Source organism: Falco punctatus (genome assembly GCF_963210335.1).
Source record: "Falco punctatus genome assembly, chromosome: 12".
Taxonomy (NCBI): Eukaryota; Metazoa; Chordata; class Aves; order Falconiformes; family Falconidae; genus Falco; species Falco punctatus.
The window spans coordinates 9,362,307-9,384,988 of record NC_137592.1 but is presented as its reverse complement, the minus strand read 5'-3'; the positions used below and the strand labels follow the sequence as shown (position 1 = coordinate 9,384,988).

The 22,682-nt window shown below is 41.0% G+C and overlaps 1 protein-coding gene across 2 annotated transcripts in view; it reads right to left on the bottom strand.

Annotated features, from left to right (window-relative positions):
• Nucleotides 1–22,682, bottom strand: part of MACROD2 (mono-ADP ribosylhydrolase 2) — a 936,136-nt gene that overhangs the window by 81,141 nt on the left and 832,313 nt on the right. For both annotated transcript variants that reach the window (XR_013931490.1, XM_080408518.1), the window contains exon 9: nt 9,174–9,255. Coding sequence is in view for 1 of the 2 variants with exons in the window: in XM_080408518.1 (XP_080264644.1) it covers nt 9,174–9,255 (82 nt within the window). In the remaining variant the exon portion in view is untranslated. The remainder of the gene's footprint in view (nt 1–9,173; nt 9,256–22,682) is intronic.

Sequence of the window (22,682 nt, the reverse complement as noted above, 5' to 3'; positions counted from 1 at the left end):
CTTCATACATCTTATAAAAAATTATACTCTCCATAAAGCTTTCCCTCATCCTCAGTGCTCCTAAGAAGAAGAAAAAAAAGAAAAAGATAAAACAAGAGGATCCTTAACAAAAAAAAGCATGTTCTTCTACTTTGGAAGAAAAAGTAGGATGCGTTTTAGTTCTGAACATTTGTATCCTTTAATCGTGCAATCCTGCATACAGAGCAATAGATACTATATAAACCTCCACCTGATACTAAGCGAGTGTAATCAAAATTCTTAGTCTGATTATACAGAAACTTCCACCAATAGACTCTGTACATCCTGGCCTTACTGCAGCACCAGTGCAGTTTTTCTTCCTGTGTTGCTTAGTTACACCAGTCCCACAACACCGGAGTCTCACTGAATGTAAAATGTGTTTGTAGCTTTTGAAGCCATATCAAATAGAAATCCTTAGTACCAACCTCTTAAGAAGTTAGGCACTGGTGATTTTTTTTTTTTGTCATCACATAGATGGTTTCTTTTATGTACCGTATCACTTGATCTGCTGTAAAATACACACATATCCATATGAGCCTCAGCTGCATATAAAGGCTATGCAGTAGCTGCTGTTCCCACTGTGAGTGAATTGGACAACATTGTTCCTGTGCAGGAGATGGTGCTCGCAGCCAGGATCAGATCTGGATTTGTATTTCCCTGATGCTTCTATCTCACACAAAAGGAATGAGGCACTCCTTGGGAAAATATACATCAGCTTTTAAAAAAGAACTTATTGCAAAATTTCCTTATTTCCTCCCTGCCTTAAAATACTGAAAACAACTGAGTTTTGTTTACACAAGTGCTAAAGCGGATTTCTCACCCACACGTATGCTAATGTAGTAGTCACACAGAAAATGGTATGTTTTGCATGTGGTGACACATTTCTAAATACAAGCTTCTACCCAAATCTCATCAGTAACCTAAGGTAGAGGCAATCAAATGAGACAACCCCAAATTTAACTGTGTCCTTTGCAATTAGAAGCACTTGAGCACATGAAGTGACTCAGTGTCAGTGACCAGAGAGGACAGGATATTTTTGAGCATGACATAACATACATTTGTAATGCTTTACATGGGATGCCACGATATGCAACACAGCAGGAAGAAAAGATCCCTGATCAAAGATGTATTCCCATAAGATATTATACAGAAAAAGCTTCTGCTTGTTCACTTTCTGGTGCCAGGCGTCCGTGTGTGAAGGACTGAGTACAGAACAAAACAGCAATACATTTCCCTCCCACTACCAGTCTCTCCCTGAGGCTAAGGTTACATATAGACCATCATGATTAATAGCCACTGTTGGACCAGTCCTCTGCTGGTTGAGCTAATCCTCCTTTTAACTGTATTTAAGACCTACAGACTCTGCAGCACCTCATAGCAAGCATTCTTAGACCCTAGATAAGTGCTGGGTGAAAAACTACTTCCTTTTGCCTGTTTTCATCCTGACTCATCATTTCTGGGGACACCTTGCACTTCTTGCATTACAAGGGATGGTAAATAATTGCTCTATATTCACCTTCTAATTATCGTACTCCTCATCTTCCCTGTGCTCTCCCACGCTGCTAACACAGTCAGCAGCCTGGTCCTTGCATCTGCACAACCTCTGTGCCTTCAAGGGCATCCTCATTGCCTGCCACTTCACTGTTTCAACACAGTCCTTATGTAGGTGTGTCGCCCAGGAGCTGGACAGCTCAGGGATTTGGAGTGCATGGGCAAATACATAGAAACAGCCATTCCCCTGACTTCTGGATGGACCGTAGGCTCCATCGTAGGGCTCACAAAAGGAGAGAAAGAAAATGTCTACAAGATGCTGCTGGAGCAAAAAGGAGGAGGCTCCACTTAGCGAAGCAAAAGCTCTCGACAGCAGTGCTTTAATAGGTTATGGTCCCATTGTCTGCCCCCACCCTGCTCCAAGCAGTGCCTTTGCTACTATCAGGGATGAGGAGGCAATTTTCCAGACCCCACAGAGGACAGCATCACAAACCTTGGTCAAATCACATACAACTAAGAGGATCCAAGCCCAAATTTCGAGGTGACTATACTTGCAACACATAGTCAAGGTGCAGAGCAATGCTCTGTCAGCAGTCAGTCAGAAGGGATCATACCAGGAAGTTTTATTTTGATTCAAACTGAAGCAGAAAACTGCCCATTAACTTTTTATTAGGTACCGGAAGCCCACTGCCATGCCAGAAGGTGCTAGGAACTCTCTCTTAGTCTGCATATCTCTTAAGACGGTGAAAACAGTATTTGAGCCATCAATTACATACTCTGCCTCCCAAGCACCACTCCTGAGCTGCTGCTTGTTCGTCCTCCTGCACTACATTGAGGCGCTGGCAAAAGGGGCTAAGACAGACAACCCCAATGAGTGGTAGGACTGCCACAGTCATTGCCACAGCAAATGAAAACCAAAAGCCATAGAAAAAAATTGTTTCAAGAGTTATACGAACACCTTTAGCTTTAATTATGTTGAGATTTTATGAGGTAAGTTGTTTCAGACACTTTGAAATGGACAGATATTTTAAGCATTATGGCTATATTAAACTTTTGGACGGAGAACAATTTTCACAGCATCCTATTTACATCGGAGTGTACTTTATCAGGATCTGTAAGTGCTGAGAGAGAGAACAGCCAACAAATCCTATTCTGGTTCACAGGCTCCTCCAGCTCCTCCATATGGGTAGTGCTTCCTTTGAAGCCTCCACTGCTGAGGGACAAGGAACCATCATGGGAAACAGCAGGGATGTGCTTCTCCCCAACTGTTTTGAAATAAGTCCTTCAGCAAGGGGTCTTGCAGAAGCCATCTAAGGATGACATCCTCCAATATAAAGACAGCCCAAAGGGATGCAGAGAGCATTTCGCACCCATGTGAAATTGTCAGTGTGCCACTGCTGCTCCAAACCCACTGCTGCCTTCCACCCACAGAAAAATCCTTACTCGTCTCTGCCTGAACACAAGACTCCCCTCCAGACTGGAAGTCTGTGGAGAACATTAAATGCTGGCATGGAGTCCAGAGCAGGCCAGATGGCTGCAAACGCATAAATACTGTGCGGTACCCTGATACGCACTCAATGGCTTGATACATAGGCCTGGAAAGGAAAGGGATGCATGGTCACGCCCAATCTCATTGCACATTCACTATCTGAAAAGCCAAGCAGGATCTCCAGGTGACAAGTCAGTTTCACAAGCCAGAGAAACCAGAGTCCCCTGAGTGTCCCAACACAACAGCAGGGACTGCAGCTCCATCAGAACTATGGCGTCAGGGAAGCGAGACTTGTTTCGCTTCTTCCAGCAAACAGGCCTGGATTGCAGGTGGTCCTGCTCACAACCAGGCCAGAGGCCAAAGACTGCGACACCACGTCCCAACCTGCTAACGCTGTGGCTGGTCACTCCGGCTCTGTCCCAGCTTCTCTCCAGACACAGATGTGTTCATGTACCAGCTGTCTGGACACAAATTCAGGCTCTGCGTCACCAGTAAGGACCCAGCCCATCTACAGTGCCTCGAAGGCTTTGTGAGAGAAAGCAGTGAAGAAAGGGACATGGTCTGACTGCCTCTAGTTTAAACCTGTGAAAACACAGGCAGTTGTCAGCTGTGAACATGACAACCTGAAAAATCTGAGACAGAAAAAGTAGCTGCAACCCAAACCTTCAGGATGGCCCTCATTGGTCTGGAGGAGGAAGCCAAAGGGATTTCAAACTCCCCCAAATCTTACTTCCTAACATCAGTTTCCAGGGGGGCTTTAAGCCCCAGTGGCCTTTGCATGCCTGCCTGAACCAGTCAGGAAAACCAAAGCCTCACGACTTACAAGGCAAATCACTACCCGGGTGAAATCTCGGATAAAGGATGCCGGGTACTTCCAGTAAACCACTTGGCACCTATCCACATAGTAAAATAAAACCCATGAAAAATATTTTGTGGAATACATTCAGGTGATGAATTAAGGAAACGAATCGGCTCATGAACACTGCAAATGCAAATAGAGAGGCTAAATTTATCAAACAAATTACCCACTTGATACAGGATTACTTACTAAGGGCTAACTTATGATTCTTTTGCTCACACCGAGGATCACTTCAGCCCCAGTGAAGTCTGCCATATTACGTGGAGAGTGTGATGCTTCTCAATACCAGTACAGAAATTACAATCTCTGCTTAAGAGTTCGCTCACGTATTAGTGCAGGGATCTGTCTTTTTAATACAAAGCTTTTCATTCAGCCATTTAGACAGTTTCAAATTTGATTCCAAGCCTGGTAGATCTCTTAACAATGAATTTCCTCTGCAATTGTAATATATTTGCACATTTATGCACAACTAGGATGCTATGCGTCCTCCTGAAGTAACAGAAGGATTAACATAGGACAGTAGCTCTTATCCATATGCTTTGGGTGGCGGGGACAGAGACACAGTGTTTTCGTCAACCAGTAAAAAAGCAGAAAATGCATTAGATGTCATAACCTGGAATAGAAGGAAGAGAAAGTTTTTTTCAAGACGAAGCAATTTCTCTCTCTTTTTCCTAACGCCAACTGATATGGCTCAGAAAAAATGAATAAGCTCTTGGGCTCAGCATCCTTTCATTAGCTCTGAAAGGACACAGAGTCTAAAAGCTTGCATCTTCCATCTATCAGCTGGTCTAATAGAAGTGCAAACCTGTCCTCTCTCTAACAATTTTAGCAATGCTTTAGTGAAGTAATTTTGTTACTCTACTTAAAGTAGTAAGAATGTAATATAACCTTGAACGGTGCAGCTTCACAGTACGTACCCTTTATAGCATTATTTTTGTCTAAAGAACATTTTCAGAAAAATATATTCCCCTCTCCAATCCACTGACAGGTGGCAGATTTAGAAATACTTTAAGCATTACAATTTTAGATAAACCTTTCATAATATACAAGCCACCATGAAAAATAAGCATTTGCTAAAGGTCCTTACAAGATTATCTATCTGATATATTAAGTGGCTAGGTATACACAGTATACAGGAGAAGAAAAAAAAAAAAAGAAAGGTATTTTTGCCTCCAGCTAGCAACTATTTACAAATACGCTTAATTTTGGTCCTATGAATAGCATCCTAGAAGTACTTATCACTGCAAGGTAAATGTTGGTAAATCTGGCTTTTCGATGTGGACTGCTTTATTACCATTTCCTGGTCAGTCTTATAAATATATATATTTAGCAATAAAATTGATGCTTAATATCTAGACTCCATTAGAATTCTGTTAGAAGAAACAATGCATTCCAAGAGAAAAAATGGTACAAGTATCAGTTCCTTTACTGGAAAACTCCCTCATAGTAGCAATGAATCCAGCGATGGAAGAACTACACATCTGAGACAGAACTGCAGGCAAGGATATTTTATTTGCCTGCAAGATATGTAGCAAGATATTCTCTCAGATTAAGCAGTGAGAATTTCCCAACGCAGCTGAAGGGCAAATCACTGGGCTACCTCATTCCACTAGGAGATAGGACTCAATTGGTAAAAAGAAAAAAAAACACATCAGTTTGTTACTATGTTAAAACAATGATCCATCTTAAGCCCAGAAGGTTGGTTGGTCTACTGAAATAGTCTTCCACCCTCTTTTTCCACCAGGAAATACAAAACCTTCTCATCAAAACTCCAGCAGTTCAACAGAAAATTCTGTGTGGACCAGGGCCCTTTACTTTCTAAACCAGTGCTTTTCTGGACAGCCACTAGCATGAGATCCTAAGTCTGAGTTAAAAATGAAGTGACGCTCCCCCTCAGAGCATGCTGGCTTGGGCTTGGGTTCTGCACAGGCGACCAATTACCGAGATTAAATCAGCAATACTGTGACAACAGGTCTCTTACTGAACAGCTCTGCTACACTCCTAAGATATGAAATTACTTAGAAGTCTGCCTCTTCCCCCTATATGTTTAAAGTTTGCAAATGACAAGGCTCTTGGCAGTTGTCTTAATATCAGTACTATTACTCGACTAATTTCTTTGGCATTCCACTTGCAAAATAGGCCTAATGATATGTTCAAGTAATGGAACAATTTCCCTGTATCTATATTCCACTTACTCTAATGCACTGAGGTGTAACTCTAGCTTCATTTCATTATCACTTGACTAGCTCAAGCACTCGGATGTCTTTTTGGATTTATTAATGCACCAGGTTTAAAGTAATAACTATTTATGTATATAACTCCATGAATATATTCTTCTTTCTAAGCGTTTTTGCCCACATCTATTAAAGTAGATATATTTCATAATGTTTCTGAATGTGAGACAGACTTTAAAAATGTCTTGATGTTCTTTCGCAAAGCTTAAAGCAGTATCTCAGTGTTATTTCTCCTGTGAGTGTTCGGATAGTGTCCTATCAATATAAATTTAGGGTAAGTCTATCCTTGAAGACTTTCATTTCAGCACATTAATAGATTCTCTTAAAACCAAAACAAACTCACCAGTTTTGGCAATTCCTTCCACAGTCTAAATGTTGGGCATTTATTGCCAAAGGTAGAGACAGTTGCTACTTCCTTGACACAGAGACACATTGACTAGGTCCTCTGTGCAAGAAACCAGTGCTGTAGAGAGATGGAATATCTCTGCAGTTGGAGAGCCTGCTGATAACTTGTCAAAGTCTACTGCAGTAAATGCAGATGGCAATTCACAGGAGACCAGAAAAAAGGTAAAACCAGCAGACGTGACGGTCATCTGGTGATCACCATCCAGACCATCAGCTGATGTTCTCACCAAAAGGCTATAGGCAATTTAGGATGGGGCTGACTTCAACTGACACCTGTTGAAGCGGTGGTACCCTGCAGAAAAGTGTCAATTCAAGATGGCAAAGAAAGCCTGAGACTGTATATTAATTGTTAGGGCACTCCTCCAGCAGAGAGACCCAATACTGATCATTTCTCCAGGGACACTAATGGAGAGTCATTTGGGTAGCATGTATCTTTCCTGGTTTTCCCTGTTTCCTCGCAAGTTGATGATCTGACTCTTATAAGGACATACCAAATGTCCGTGGTGATAGAAGACATTAAAATCAGATCTCCCAAATCACTCGCTACTGACCTAACCACAGGCAAACCTTCACTGAGTCAGGGATAAAATTTTAGATGTTAAACTTGTTCCTTTTAAAGCTCCAGCTCACTAGCTAGTAGGTGCTCAGGTCTTTCTGAAAACTAGCATTATTAAGGCGTATCAAAACTGGTATTCAGAATCATTATTTATGAGAAACTGCAGTGGGGAGCCTATGAAAATGGGTCCTAAGATCTCTTAGTAATCTATACCAAATTGTGGCTGCTGAGAACTAAAACATTTTCTCTGGACAGCTGTCTGCATAAGTACAGGATGAACCTTTTGCATAGTCACATACCAGCAAAACACTGGATTTGCTGTGCCTTAGAGGGTCCCCACCACAGCCACCTCTCTGTGGTCACGTATGAAATTCCCAGTTTTAGTCTGAGAAAACAAAAAAAATGTAAAAACTTTCCACACATCAGAATAAACATACTTTTAAAACTGTGGTACAACATAATGTGGTGTAATGCAATGATAAGTCTTCATATAACATGACACCCAACCATACAGGCTCTCTGTAGACAGAGTTTTGTTAAACAAACTCAGGTTTTGAACACCCCACCCCCCACCCTCAAGGAAACAAATATCCCACCTTCCTCTCTTTTCCCCTTTGGGCTTGCCGTGCTTCAGCTCTGAAGCATCTTCTTGCCTCTCAGGCTTTCAAACCCAAGTGGGGTTTGCATTTATAACAATACCAGGCTGAAATCCAATTACTTCCATTTCAAATTCCGATTTCAAATTCAATAGAAAAATTTCAAAGACCTTAACAATGAAGGTGAGTCTTACTACTCTAATCTGTTGACAAATTGACACTGTAGTGTAGTCCCCCTTAATCTGAAGGGCAGGGACAAAGCCAGCGACAGTAGGCAGGGTACTGCCACTTTATTCTCAGTGTTGGGGTACACTGCCAAAAAAAAAAATAAAAAAAATCACACAATGAATGGTTTAGACATGCAGTCTTTGCAGTGCATGTTCTATATGCTCCAGACAAAAATATTATTAAGCAGTTAGACACCACTCTATGCTACCTGAATAATTCAATAGGTCTTTAAGTTTCAGCTGCCAATCACTGCAAACTGGAGATTACAAAGCCGTCTACAAAAAGCTTTGTTCTAGTGAGATGAGACAGAAACATCACACTTTCCATACTACCAGCCAAAGCAAAAGGAAAAAAACACTTTGGCTACTGTGACAACACGGTCCTGTAGAATTAGCAGATATTCACAACACACCAAAGCTCTGCTTCCTATTACTCAAAGGCCCTTTCCACCAGACAGACAGCGTGGGGAGTATTTAAGTGACTGCCACTTCTGAAGTGGGTGATAAAACAAAATACTAAAATCTGGATCTTGTCACATATAGTAGGACTGATGCCATAGAAAACAAAATAAAACGGGAGAAGGTTAGGGTTGATAAAAATACCGAACACAGATTTCTAATGATGTATGATAAAAATAAATTACAGGCATATGGGGGAGGGGGAGGGGGATTAACAAATTTACTATCCACCAGGTTTTCTTAAATTCTAGAAAGTAACCTCCTGTGTGAAATGTGAGATGAATGGCTAACATTTCCCAAGTGCTCCGGCGAGAGCCATCTTTCTCCCATTCATTCTTGCAGAGGGACAGCTCAGGTTTAAAGTTCTTGTTCAGACACAGTTGGGCTCTAACCCCTGAGGTATCTTTTCAAACCCAGAGAAACCCTACCAGCATCATTATTGAAAGAGCAAAGCATGTACAAAGTGCATGGAAAAGCAATATACACTAGAAGCTATATATATTAGTACAAATCATTTTCTTCTGAGTCAAGAGAGCCAACGCCATGCACCGGGTTTCAGGAGGAGATACAGATACAGCAGAGAATGAAGAAACTACTGTACCGAGCATACAAAAGCAGGCCTTGATTTTCCAAAAGCAGTATCACAAATAGTTTTGCCAGTTCACAAATTTTAAATGTATGCATTTGTCCAGGATCAGAGCCTGTATGTGCAGCTGATCTTTAAAGAAAGTTCACATTTTAATGTTTAGCTTCAGCAGGGAAAGAAGAAAGGACACCAACTGTTGTCTTTTTGCTGCATCATTTTTAAAAATCAGATGGCACTTGATTACTATACCTACCTAGAGGGAAAAACTCGCCCATTTTCTTCTTGAATATTTTGTAGTCAACCTCCAAAAAGACGCAGAAGATGATACGATCCACCTGTAAGAAACAAAATTATCCACAGTGAAATGATCCCAATCATAAACATTGGAAATAATAGTTAATAAAACCAAAGAAACTTCTAAGCCAACACACTTTTATGCTCCAGGCAAGCAAGAAAACATCACCAGGATGCATGTTTTGACTTTATTGTGCATCTGTGTTGTAATTTTAAAAATAACATTTGCAATCACAGCTCACAACTGTATTCTTTGTTAACTGCCTCCTGTTTATGCAAACCACTCTTGAGCACAGTATAAATGACTTTTGGCATTCTAGATGAGTACTGGGATGCAATGTTTGATGAAAGAGTCACATGGGGAGCTTCTAATAAGCATATAAAAGAGTAAATGGGTAAGCAAAGAGCTCTTTTTCCACTCCTTGTCCGACAAACCTATTTGCAAAACCATTTAGTATTTTAAAATGGCTTTAAAAGGTTTCATGTGGTTTTAATTTACATGAAACCACTTATTCTTGCTATAATGCCAGCAGAATGCAGCAAAAACAAAAGCTGATTAGATGACAGGTAGCACATGGGGTAAATAAAACATTTAATATGCCATCTACTTAGCAAGGCTGAGCATATCAATGAAACCACAGCCCATAATGTATGCGCCACCCACCAACGATTTCAAATAAATTGTTTGGGAGATCATTGAATGTGAAAAGCTTTTCTAAACGAGGCCAAAAAAAAAAGCCAAACAAAATAAGAAACAAACAGAATTCCAAAGCCTTTAAGACTGAAAAACACCCATACTGGACTTCACTCTAGCCTTGCTATTTCTTTGTTTTATCTGCTTGAATAGCCCAGCACAAATTGCCCCTGCAGCCAAACCCCGGCTCCAGGAGGGAGCTGTGGAAGTCAAAAAGACCCTCCCATGGCTGAGCTGAGGGATCTGCAACCCAGTAATCAAATTTGTCTCTGTAGTGTATGAGAGCTTAACCAGAAAGGGTTGAAGACCAAGCGACAGGAAATTCAGCATCTTGGCTGGCATTATACTGTCCTCGTGTCTCCATGGGCAATCAGCCGATCTGTTGATCTGTCGTAGCAGAGCTCCTCAAGAGTGCCTTTGCACATGCTAGAAAAAACACCAGCCCCCCCCTCAGGGAAACTGGCGGAAGGAATGCTCTCAAAAAAAATGCCTTCTTTCCCTTATTTTCAGTAGAAAATGCTGTCCTTTTGCTACAGCTGCTCTTCGAAGCAAAGTACAAGTCTAGGCTTCAAAGATACCATTATGCTGAGCAGCTCAGCTCAGGACATCATTTTAGAGCTCATTTTGAAGCAGCCTGGTAGAATACAGAAAGGAATGGGAGCAGGCAATAATCGGTTACGCTGGAAAATGCTAGGAGTTGCTAACAAGGACATCTCTGAATCAAAGCTGACTACAAAACCTGAAAAAGCAAAATAGGTAGGAAAGGTAGAGGCTATGTGGGCGTTAAGGAAGAAAGAGGCTTGTAAGCAGGAGAGAAACCAGCAGGGCAGAACTTGGGTGGACGCTGCCTCCCATGGAAGCATATTGGCAGATTTATATAAGCAAGAGAACTGCCTGTTGCTGTCTGCTCATATGACGTTCACAGAAACAAGCTGTTCTGTGCATCCCTCGTAAACAAACCGGGCTAAACCTTAAAAATATGCTGGACTGTGTCATCAGCTACTCTTCACAAAGAATACAATAACCCAATTACTGGTGAAATGCTCAAGACAAAAAGCCATACTCATCCGTGTACTCACCAATTTGTAACATAAAGCACTGGTGGCAAGAGGTGCCACGTTTTACCTACATGAGAATTCCCACCTAAGTAAAGTTGTGTGTTTTCAGGAAGGAAGCTTTAGACAGTGAATGTTTAAATTATACTTAGTGTGAAAATCGATTTAGGATAGGTGAGGCTAGATTGTCATCTTCTATCTCTGCCTCCTGAGCAGAGCAGATATTCAAGTATTACAGTGATAAGCCCAACACGTGAATCAGGACAGACAAAAGAGCAAGGATGGAAATTTATAAACCGAAGGAGGAATGATACTCCTACGCAGAGAAGCTCTGAGTTGTCTTAGTCTCTATATAGTCTCATATTCTCTGCTGTAAATACTACAGACTTTCTCTTCATTTTACATAGTTCAACTTCTTGAGGTGTTCCCTTTACTTTTATTTATTCTGTGCAGTTGAAAATGATAAAACTTCCGCAATCCTGAGAATTTCTACTACTTCTAATATAATTCCGTAATTTAAAGATAGGGAATCTCTCTAGTAACGGCAGACTATTTCAAAATTTCTAGCCTCCTGACTGTATACATCCTATATATAAACCTGTTCAATTTCTTCTTCGTGTGAGAAAAAGTGCTCTATTTTTAAGTATGCATAAGATATTGTGATGACAGCTGAAATCCTGTGTTTATCTGATTGAATGGCATGTGTTGGCAGATAGTAAATCTGAAATTAAACCATATTCTATCATCCTGCCAGTCATTGACTATTTTATCTAACATCCCCAGCTAAAATAACTTGAAATTAGGTACAGAAAGTAACCCTTGTCCTCACTGTTCCCATTCCAGCTACAATAAGGAAAGGTTTAATCCAAGTGACTACAGACCTGCCTGGCCTGCTGGCTCACAAAAGCTCAGCAGGCCTTTTGGGATGCACACTTATGAAAGCTGCTCCTTATTCAAAGAGGAAATCTCTCCTCTCATGTGGCTAGGAAATGCCAACTCGATTAGTCTTTTTATGCTGCCCCTTTACAGAGGGCAGGGACTGACCCCCAGGGACTGCCCAGAGCACGCCCAGGCAGCCCCCAGCACCTTTTGTAGGTGCACAGCTCCTCCACAGCTGACCAAGCACCACTCAACTGCAGAAGAAGTTTAAAGGAGCTGCAAGTTAAAGCTCATCCCTGATTGACAGATCTTTTTTGGAGGCCGGTATTAAAATCAACCATCCCCTGTCAGAACCTGATTAAATTCTGCTCGCTTCACAGCTATGAATAGGTGGATCAAAGAACCCCAAAATTAAGAGCACTGCAACACAGGAAGAAGGGAGTTAAATTGCGTGAGCTGTTCACTTATTAAGCAGCTTCACAGCTCAAGGCTGTGAGTATATATTTTTTTAAAAAACATATATTTATTACATTTATCTCTTGGGTCCTGCTCTCCTTGCCAGGCTCCCTTTAATTTTGAGGACACCTTCCCTTTGGTTTTGTTAGCTGCACCTGATAAGGATCAGTAAACTTCTAGGGCTCTTCATGGCTCACAGGGCTCAAGCTGTTTTTCAGTGGAACGGACCCAGAGTCAGTCATTAATGCCAGGATTTTCCAAGGATACAGCCAAATCTCATGAACCGAAAACCCCTCCGCTGGATATAAAAGCCCTGTTGGTCTTAATGGCAGCAGCACTGATCTTAATACAAAGAAGCTAGCAAAAAAAATCCCTCCTGTTTTTTGTTTGATGACGTTTGATTTGTTTATTTGCTTTTTCCGCAGTGAATGTGAGAGCATTTTGCATCTAGTGAGTTTTAAGTTTATGGGTGGGTTAATGCACCCTGGGTTAGCTCACTCATAGACCACTAATGAAGCAGGCAGGTGCTCAGGGACTGCACCATCACCGCAGCATGGGAACGATGAAAAGCTGCCAAGGGTCTCACCAACCACACGGCAGAGCTGGAAGCTGCACCCCTGTGCGGCAGCTGAGCTCCACCGCCATGCAGACACCACCGACTAGAGACAGCTCTGCCCACAGAAGGCAAACAGAGCAAGATGGGCACACACTGCTTGAAGAGATGACTGCAAGCCTCGCCACATCCAAGGCTACAATAAACCAAGAGTCTGCTGATGCTTTCTGGCAACTTTCCACTCTTTTTTTTTTTTAATGGATTCTTAGAGAAGAAAAGAAGCCCTGCCTTTGCTAGCAAAGCAAAAGTACACACCAAGTTCCCTAAAGGACCCTTCCCTCTACTGCAGCATGCAGGAGGACACTACCCTGCTTACACGCACATCGGTGTGTGCAGCTACTGACATAGGAGTTTATACTCTACAGCTGTACCTACACATAGTTTAGGATCCAAAATATCTCTGGTTTTATCTCTTCTCTTCTACTGTGGCCTCTGGCAGGTTTTCCTGATTCCTCTGACTTAATTCCCCTATCTGTTTAGGGAACACTTATACTTAGTCATGCACTTACACATCACTACAAAGAGGTATTGCCAGGCACAATCCCCAGGATATGCCAAATGTTGTCATACATATAGCTGTATATATACCCAGGTGCCAAGATGTATATAATATCAGGCACAGTTTTGAAGCAGAAAAATGATCAAAAGACATTCTAGACTATCTAATCAGAGTTTCCGTGTCATTGCCACCTTGCATCCTAACAAAACAACAGCTCGCAACGAAAATAAACCCAACTGCATTTCAGCACTCCAATGTATTTTATGCATATCCCCATACCAAGACATTTACCCAGCAGGCACTGACTGCTTTTTATTATATGTGACAATAAGTTTCATCATAATTTAAATCGTGCCAGAAAATACACAATAGAAAAACAATGTTGACTTGTAAGAAATGTTTCACAATCCCAAATCAAATTAATGGTAGCAAACCACAAAAAGAATGAAGCAGCGTTCTGCTTTTTGTGCGTGTAGCAAATCCCTTTTATGAAATGCCCTTGGCTGATCCCACCAGACCTATTGTAAGGTGATGGTGAACTCCAGAAGCTTGCTGTAACATTTCTAGTTTATCATTCTTTGGACTGAATTCAAAACCCAGTGAAGCCAAACAGAGGCTTTTATTGACTTCAGCGTGGTCAGATCGGCACCTGTACTCCATAGGACCAGAAATAACATTTGCCTTCTTAAGAATTAAAGTTCTGATATTCAAATTTCATTACACAAAATCCTCAGACACTTTCCCAAACATACACTTAACAGTCACTGTTCAGAGCTGCCTGTACCCATTAAGACCCGTTGACTACAATGTCTGTAAGGAAGAAGCCCCGAACCTTCAGTAGTGCTGCAATCCCACATTTTCCCTGTGCTCGGACCACAGCTGCTCGGGCATGCCTGTTGGCTTTTATTCCTTGACAAGACTTCCCTTGTAGGGACCAGTGGGAACAAAGCCACCTAAGTCAGGTTTCCAAGGCAGGCTCTTGTGGAATTAAAATCTGAGTTGTGGGAGGCACAGAATAAGGAGGAAGAGATCTTTAATGCACCACAGCATCAAGTTACAAGTGTCCTAGCTGGTCCCTGCACACTGTGTAAAATTTCTTCTATTTCTGTGGCAAGGGCTCAGTTTGCTGTTCTGAAGTCTACATCTCTCTGACTTATCTTCAGGGAACCCCTTCTCCCATCTCTTTCTTTTCTGGTTTTCTGACAGAGTTCCTCCCTGCCCAGGACCAAACTGACACATGGAACTGACTGCATGCAGAGGTACACTTCAAAGACACCGACATCTGTTTCTGCCCCCTTAAAGTACTCTAAGTGACGCTCTTGATGCTGACAGTCTCCCCTTCAGCCTACCCTTTGCCCAACCTGATCCTCTGATAATCCTATTGCAACCAACTAACAGATGGAAATACCAGCTTTGTAAAATAACACAGGCATCTGCCATATCCCTGGCAGCAGCTGTGATCCACTTTGCCAGAGGCACTGCCTTTCCTCAACACCAAGCACATCTGGCCAGCTGTCCAGATAGCAATCTGCCCAACCAGAAAGAAAGAGCAGAGAGGACTGCATCCCACTTGGAAAGGAGCAGCGGTCGAGGCCAGAAGTTTTCACACACGCCTTCCAAAGGTGAATACTTCAGGCCCTATAAAACCTACTCATTTTGTAGCACCATAAATTAAAATTCACCCTCCTGGTATTATTACTAATTTCACAGAACCCATTAAAGCATAGAGCCTAGCTGACTGTCTGCTCCTTTCAGCATGACATCATGGTCTATAATTGCAGAATTACTCTCCAAAAGAACTTCAGTCAAGTATTTATGGCAAATACAAAGCTTCGGTGCCGCTTCCATCCTCATAACAAGATTTAAGTGGGGCAGAGGTGTCAGACTGGCGATATGGTGAATTTGACAATCAACGAACTGTGTGATGATGTTCACAAAGCAATTCACGTAGCCTTAAGATCTTTACACCTGGCCTAGCTTCAAATCCACTGCAGACCTGAGCCAAAACACCCCCAACATTTACTTGAACTCGTAGCCACCCAAATAAGCCCGGCTTCAGGCAAAGAGGCAATCTTCAGATCATCCTTCAGTCAATGCTGGTGGAGAGAGAAAGATGTACTCTCAGGACAAAGCTCTTTGATTTTCATGGGTTTGAGTTTTGAGATTCTTTGGACCCAAAGCAAAAACCTAAATAAAAATCCACATTACTGTAAACCTCCTGCCAGTAATGGCATTAATGGAGCGTTATGATATCACATCAAGAGCAAATACCCGTTGAGGACTAGCTGTGAAGAAGCAACTCTTACTTAAACCATCCTATTACTTTGGCAGTCATTGAAAGTAAAAATAATACAAAACACATGAATTATAAAATTATTTACGCTTATCAGAAGTAGAGTGGAATGTTTTCTATGGTTGTTTTACTGAAGTTAAAAACAGAAACAAAGTTATTATTAGTGCTTTGATATCCTACTTCATGACAGAAAGCATACTTTGCTCGGAGTGACAGATAATTAAAAGTCCAAAGGCAATTTAAAAAAAAACCCAACAAAACAACAAAAAAACCCCATAAAGTTATTACAAGTTTGGAATATTAATACAAACAACACCCCAAAAGAACGGTACATAAGGCTTTGTAGCAATCCCTGCCTCTAAAACAAATTACAGTAGCAACACACTTACCTACGAAACTCAAGATAAATTTAAAATACAGGCAGAATGTCTCTCCCTGTCTATTGTGCCCATCCCGACAGCTCTGCTCATATTCAACAGATGAAGGCAAATTACTCCCTGTATCACACGGGTACCAGACACACCACTGTAGTTATCACTATGGCACAAGCCTATCTTCACAATACTGAAACACATTAAAAACCATAATACTTTCCAGTGGAGAAGCACTTTTACCCACAGATCTCAAACACAAGTAAGCATTACAGTTTTGTGATAGTTCTGATAGATCTCTGCCTTCAGGTGGAGATTTGATGTGCCCAAGGTCACAGAGAACAACAGTAGCAGAACTAGACCAGGACCCTGGGATTTTTCCTCCTGTTCTTTCTTCAGGCAAAGATGCTACAGACAAAAAAAATTCCCATCAATGGTCACAAGTAGAGTTCACAAGCTTCACTGCACACCTCCAGTTTTCCTCTGGCATATCCTTTCAATGTAGTCATGTATTGTGAGAATCAGTAATGATAACTCCTTTTCCCGAATACATTGGTTGTTTTTTAAAGGTTACATATTCTCTGTGAGGAGATTCACTCTGTGCCTTCAGTACCTCTTTAATACAGCATTTTATTCAAGGACAGGTAGAGCTTTCCCTTTTGAACCTGGTGAATCTTCGTGCTGAGTTGTTACTTTTTTTTTTTTTGTATGAACAAAGCACCTCCCAAACAAGCACAGTGTCTGTCCTAAAGCAGTAATCTGGATCTAAAATAGGAAATTATAATAACATTTTTGGAAGAATTTACAAATGGCCAGCAACAAAATTGTATGCGTCCCAGTTGCTCGTACATTGCATGATTACATGACAAATAAGACATGATAGTCCTGCAGTGACAATACAAAACACAGACAGACTATAAAATAACCAGCAGTTATTAGTCCACATGTGGGGGTTTTTTTGCTCAATAACTAAAAGTTTTTCAGTTTCCTAAAGGTGAAAAAACCTGTAAAATCAGCCTAGGATTTAAGGCAATGTCTCAGTATATTTCTTTTGATGGTCACTAAAACTTGTCAGGAAAGGGGCAAGAGAGTAGTTTAAAAATGCATTTGTTTTTACCAAGATATCCATCAATCTGCACAATTCACTTCTATGCCACACAAACACGATGACATAAAGCCCATTAATCTTTTCCAGCTTAATACCTACTGTCCTTTGAAGATACATGTTTGGAATATCTGAAGACGACCTCCATTTTTCACAGTTACCAGTCATAGGGCAGCTGACACAGCCAAGATAATCCTGTATTCAGCGAAACCGGGGGAATGAATGGATTCTGATGAATGTAATTTGCTATCTCAGTGACAAATGGCAAATGTGAAGAGAGGGTATGCATGCAAATATAACTGCGTTAAATAAGGGCTTGTGAAGGATAGTACTCTGAAAATATCTGATAGGCAGTTTTACAACAACCATGCATTTTTTGAGGAGATAAATCATCAGCTTAAAGTTATCATTACACCCTCACTGTGGATGTCCGCTGAATGAGATGGTATTGCAGCATACAATCAAGCAGCATGTTGTAATCCCATAGGCCAAGTTTTTGCACCACATTTTACCTTACAACATAATTTTTTCAGTATCTTTTTAGTAACAGTTTGGACAGAAACACCCCGAAGATCCCAATGATTATGAGCATCCTAAGCCTGTTTGGTTGTCCAACCTAATCTGTAGCAGACTAATTCTTAGAAGACATTCCATGTTCTACTAACACCAAAAGCTCTTTGCCGGATCCCCTGAGGCTGAGGTGTCACACTAGAAAATTCTTGATGTTCTTACCAGTTCTGTTGTAGTACCACATAATATCTAAGAATACAGTTTCCACCCCTTCCCAGGGCCAGCAGGAGAATCAGCACTACTTGCTCAGAGTCCACCACTCAAGAAAAAACAATACGCTTGAAAACCGAAACGTAGTCTCCTCCTTGCTATCAACTTTGTGGCTGCTGCAAGATTCTGAATATAGAGCAGCCCTAGGTTTTAAAACCCCACGGACAGACCAAGTGATGGTGCCTCCTACCCTTCAGACAGGTAGGTATGAGTAAATTAGGTATGGATGCCAGAGCCAGCACCAGGAGAAGGCAGAGTGGCCATAGGCTAGGAAGCAGCAGAAGGATCGATGGGAGATTCATGTCCTGGAAAGCAAAGCTCCCTACTGCTGTGCTGCTGAGGTAGGGAATAGCAGTGACTTCCAGGCATTATGAGAAGTCACCAGGTCCCTGAGCAGTGGGAACGTGTCTGTCAGTCCCCAACAGCTCTGCCTCCCATGTTCTTCCCTGCATCGGGGGTGGGAGTGTTCTCCTGCCGCAGGAATAGGAGTGCACTGGCGTCTCAAGGCTGGGCCAGAATCAAACATTTCTGGCTGTGCTGCTGAGAGGCCCTGAGCAGGCTCCTGAGGATGCACAATAAATGTTTGAGCTGCAGAAAAAAACGCAGGAGAAACAGCTCCCAGAAGCAGCAGATGATGGCTTAAATAACTTTTTAAGTGTGCTGTTACAGGCAGGGTAAATTTGCAGTCATGATAAACTCAACAATAATTTTCTCACTGAGGTAGAGCAATGGTTTTACCTCACTTGGGGCGTTGGGATACTTTACAACTGTTGACTGCTGTCACCTGGGTTTTTCATGTTATTTTCTAATTTATTGCCAAAGTAAAAAATTCTGGCTTGATCTTACGAAGTTGGTTTAAAATTCAACTTATTTAAGTATTTCCATCAAAAGAGACCAGATGACCCTCACATACAAAATTATACATACACCTAGAACCTGGAAGGTTTCACCATCGAAAGCTGTGCAAAATAAATGATTTGCTGTAGAAATCCCTCAAACCTAATGCAATTGAGAGCAGTCCCTGAAGGAAGCTCGCACGGAGTATTTCCCTTCTTTAATCATTCTCACCTTCATTCTACATTAACATCCATGTTAGTTACTCTTTATTCAAAAGCCGTTGACTTTAAAGGGGTTTTGGATCAGTGCAACTAAGCATTTCCCACTCTGGTGGGAAGACAACAGCAGCACAGGGTTTGTCTGATCACAGCTAGATTTCCAGAAATTCAACAAGTGTCATAAAATCTGCACTTTTATGGATGAACAGTGCTCACTTCACCTATACTAGCAGCACTACCACTGCAGTTGTCTGCAATGTATTGCAAGTTCTCCTCTCCAGGACCACCATATATTCTATAATCTTTATTTGAGGGAGAATATAGACAGAGACAAGACTGGTGTGGAAAGTCAATAATTACTCCCCACTGAGGGGATTAAAACTCCTGTAGTGGAAGTGAAGGGGTAACATACCTGCTACCTCGGTTATGAACGAACAATATACACAGAGTTTGCAAAATTCTTACTCAAAAAGTTTGTGTAGATAAGAAAGAGACCTTAAAAAAAAATAAAAGGAAAAGAAATTGCTTTCCCAAGAATACAGGCCACATCACGTAACTTGAAACAGCTCTGAAACCACTGATTTTACTAAAACCTGGACTGATTCTCATTTATGTAAATATTACCTTATCTCTATCCTTGAAGAAAATGTTTTACGATTAAGTTATCTGTCATTTAGAGATCAAATTAAACTCATTAATGCAAGCTATTAAGGACCATTTTTAAAGGACAAAGGCTGATTTTCTCAAATACTGTGTCTCTCTCATTCTAACGCTAGAGATAATCTTTTTGCCACCAGAAAAAGAACCAGGCAGAAAAGGAAGTGATTAAATTTCCAGTAAAGCTACAAAAAAATACTTCCATTCCCAGGATGCTCCACTGTCTCTTCCAAAAAGGAGATCAGAAAAGTCTATTCATCGCCTTCCTACACAAAAATTCTTTTTTCTTTTTGTAAAAAATCATTTCTTACAGTCACAATTACACCCTATTCATGCCTGAGACACTTAGGTAGGTACGACAAAGTAATGTATGTTTTTGTTAAATAAGAATGACTGTAAAGTGATGAGTTATTTTCACAAGATTTCACAGTGGTTGATTCCCAGCATCCTGAAAGAAACCAAGTCAGGAGTCAGTATGATCTAAATGCAACCTCTGTGTGTTTCTTGCTACTCAGAAGGGAGATCAGGAGGAACAATGAACAGTGAGACAAGAAAATTTAATGTAAAATACTTATTCCCCTAGAACTCAAGAACTTGAGCTGGCGGCTGTGTCAGCTTGGGGAATGGATGCACTTCAGAGCCTGCTTTTAGGGTATTTGCACCTGTGAGAGTCTGGGACCAGTAAGGAAGATCTATGCCTGAGAGCAGAGGTGATTATAGATTTGGCATGTGAGCTAGGTCTGCAATTCAGCCAAAATGTGAAAGGTCATTAAGCCAGCTTGATAAAATTGACAAATGTCTTCCACAGAGGATATTGCAACTTTAATATAGGTTGTTTAGGAAAAAAAAAATAATCCACTGGGATATAAATGTCAACTGTATGCCAACATTTTTCACAAGGATTGGGAAGGGAAAAAAGAGATTCATCTCTAAGGGATCACTTTTAAATTAATTTTAATAGATGGTAATAGGCTGACAGTTCTCTGAAAATAGCCAGCAGATGTTCCAGCTCTTTACCAAGTCCTGATGTCTAACCTTGGGTACATCGATTCCACAAAATCCATCTTCTGCAGCTGGAATGCTAATGATGGCTTTTAGTGGTTTCTGACTTCTACCAGTGTGTTTATTTCTGCCACAGATCACAGCACACAAGCCACAGAGGCGAGTAAGTGCAGATTTACGTTTTATTAGAAAGGACAAGAAAATACCTTATGTATGGTACATTGCTACCTACAGATAACCTTCACTCTATCTATCTGCTCATCATAAGATAAAAAGGATCTAAATTACTAAGATGTTGCTTAAATACAATTGAGAACATTAGCACAATTTATATGAGCTGCTCAAATGCACCGATGCGTATAAAGTCTCCAAAACCATTTATTGTCAAAATGACAATGCTAAATGCACAAAAATGTAACTTACTTTATGCCATTAATTAACTAATGTGTGCACAGCACTTTGAAAATGTAAAAGCACTTTGAACACTGAGAGCTAAGCGGTATTATTTTTACTTGTGTGGACTCACTGTATGAATCATACATAATAACCACCTCTTGTGGAAAGTATTTTTGGTCCACAGCCAAAACTTAAGATTTGGCACTTCAGTAAAGCATCTATAAATGGTCCTGTTAGGGTTTCAGCTGGAAATTTTCTGCAACATATTAATTACTAAGTTCTTCACAATATATACCAGGTATAAGGTGCATTCACAGCTTTGTCATTAATGCTGTACAGCGAGACAACAAACATTTTGTTGTAAACTCATTTGCCCAAAACATTTGAGAATAGCTCCCCACTAGTGCTAGCTGTGATGTAACTCCTCTTTGATCTGTACAAGATGCAACAGGCTTAACGGATATAACACAGGATTGGGATTCCCTGTCACCTTTGTGAGAGCTGTAGCTCTCAAATTATTCTGTGATCTCCTGGTGAAAAGAATTATGTGAGAACTAGACAGTATCACCATTTTTGATCCCCATGCTGTGATTTCTTCCCTTCTGATCACCCTCTGTCTGGATTTTTCCCCCCATCTTACCCTTTGTGACGAAAGAAATGCCATGACCATGAGTTTTCCTTCCCAAGTGAGTGCACAGAGAGCTTTCACAAGGTCATGTTATATACCTACAAGCACATCTGTTGCATCACCCTGGAAAAAAAATACACTTGGCTATCCTATCTTTGCGTAAAATTGCTTCTCTGTGATCATGTTCATGGGGGAAATCTAAATCTAAAATAACCAGAAACCAACAAAACTTCACCGTTCTCCTGTTGTGATTACTTAACAAGAACAGTGATGACTTACAGCTGGCCTGAGTACCACCTGCAGTCAGTCTGGCCCCATGTTTCCAGAGGTTTTGGCTTCCTGGCTGACCTGATGGTGATATGCTCCATCCTTGTTATAACTCTCGAATCAGGAGATATTTTATGCATGCCTTGTATTTGTTTAAACACATGTCTATCCATAATATAAATTAGTCTGTGTGGGATTAACCTACCCAAGAATTTATCTTCTACAAATCTGCCTAGATGTTCAGATTTAAAGAGTTTTAAAGAACCTTGTCTGTAATACACCACACCCACCTCCTACTAACAACTACTCTAATATACCCTTGATAGCAGATAAGTATATTTATTCAGCATCATTTTTTATTTCTGAACTAATGGAAGAAAGAAATACAGGAGTGGGAAATACCTGATGTGGTTAACACCAATCTATAAAGCTTGGACCTATTTTCTCCTCTTGAAACAGAGGAACTAATTCAGAGATTTTTAATAAGAAAGAAAAGAAAGAAAGGACATTTGAGCTGACTTGGAACAGATGAAATATTTTACAGTGTTTACAGTATAGGTTTACAAACCATTCCCGGGGCAGGTACACTGCATATCTTATCCATCAGGTAAACACAGTGAGACCGTATAGTGGCTCCCAGCGTCGCGCAGCCTCGCAGGACTAGCACTCATTTTGGTGCAGCTGCGAAGCACCAAGCTGGGCTCCAGAGGGTCCCCCC